Genomic DNA, 299 nt, shown 5'->3' with positions numbered 1-299 from the left:
TCTCCACCAGGAGACGTGCGCGTAGCGCCCGAGGTCTTTGACCTCCAATCAATCCATGTCTTATGGTCTTCCGACCATGCCATTCCTAGGATGAGGTCATACCTTGCATCAAAGTCTAAGACTACACAGCGTTCCACGCTACTAAAGTCAAGAAACTTGACTCCATGGTCCACAGGGACCTTCAAGACCGTGACACGTGTCCCCGTCGCTAAGCGAACAGTGACGATGTCACCCAACCGCGCTTTCAGCTCCTCAGCATACAGATAAGTTCACTCTAGCATGGAGCGACGAGCATAATT

The 299-nt window shown here is 51.5% G+C and overlaps 1 protein-coding gene across 1 annotated transcript in view; it reads left to right on the top strand.

Moving 5' to 3' along the window:
* PHALS_12421 (HIV-1 Vpr-binding protein) overlaps window positions 1-41 on the top strand; it is a gene marked incomplete at both ends in the record, with an annotated part of 4194 nt that extends 4153 nt beyond the window's left edge. The window contains one exon of the mRNA XM_024727963.1: window positions 1-41. This exon is cut by the window's left edge and continues 3664 nt beyond it. Within this exon, the coding sequence (XP_024578487.1) occupies window positions 1-41 (41 nt within the window).
* Window positions 42-299: the final 258 nt, after the last annotated feature.

The sequence above is a fragment of the Plasmopara halstedii genome (genome assembly GCF_900000015.1).
Source record: "Plasmopara halstedii genome assembly, contig: Scaffold_614, whole genome shotgun sequence".
NCBI classification, from domain to species: domain Eukaryota; phylum Oomycota; class Peronosporomycetes; order Peronosporales; family Peronosporaceae; genus Plasmopara; species Plasmopara halstedii.
This window is presented reverse-complemented; position numbering and strand designations above follow the sequence as displayed.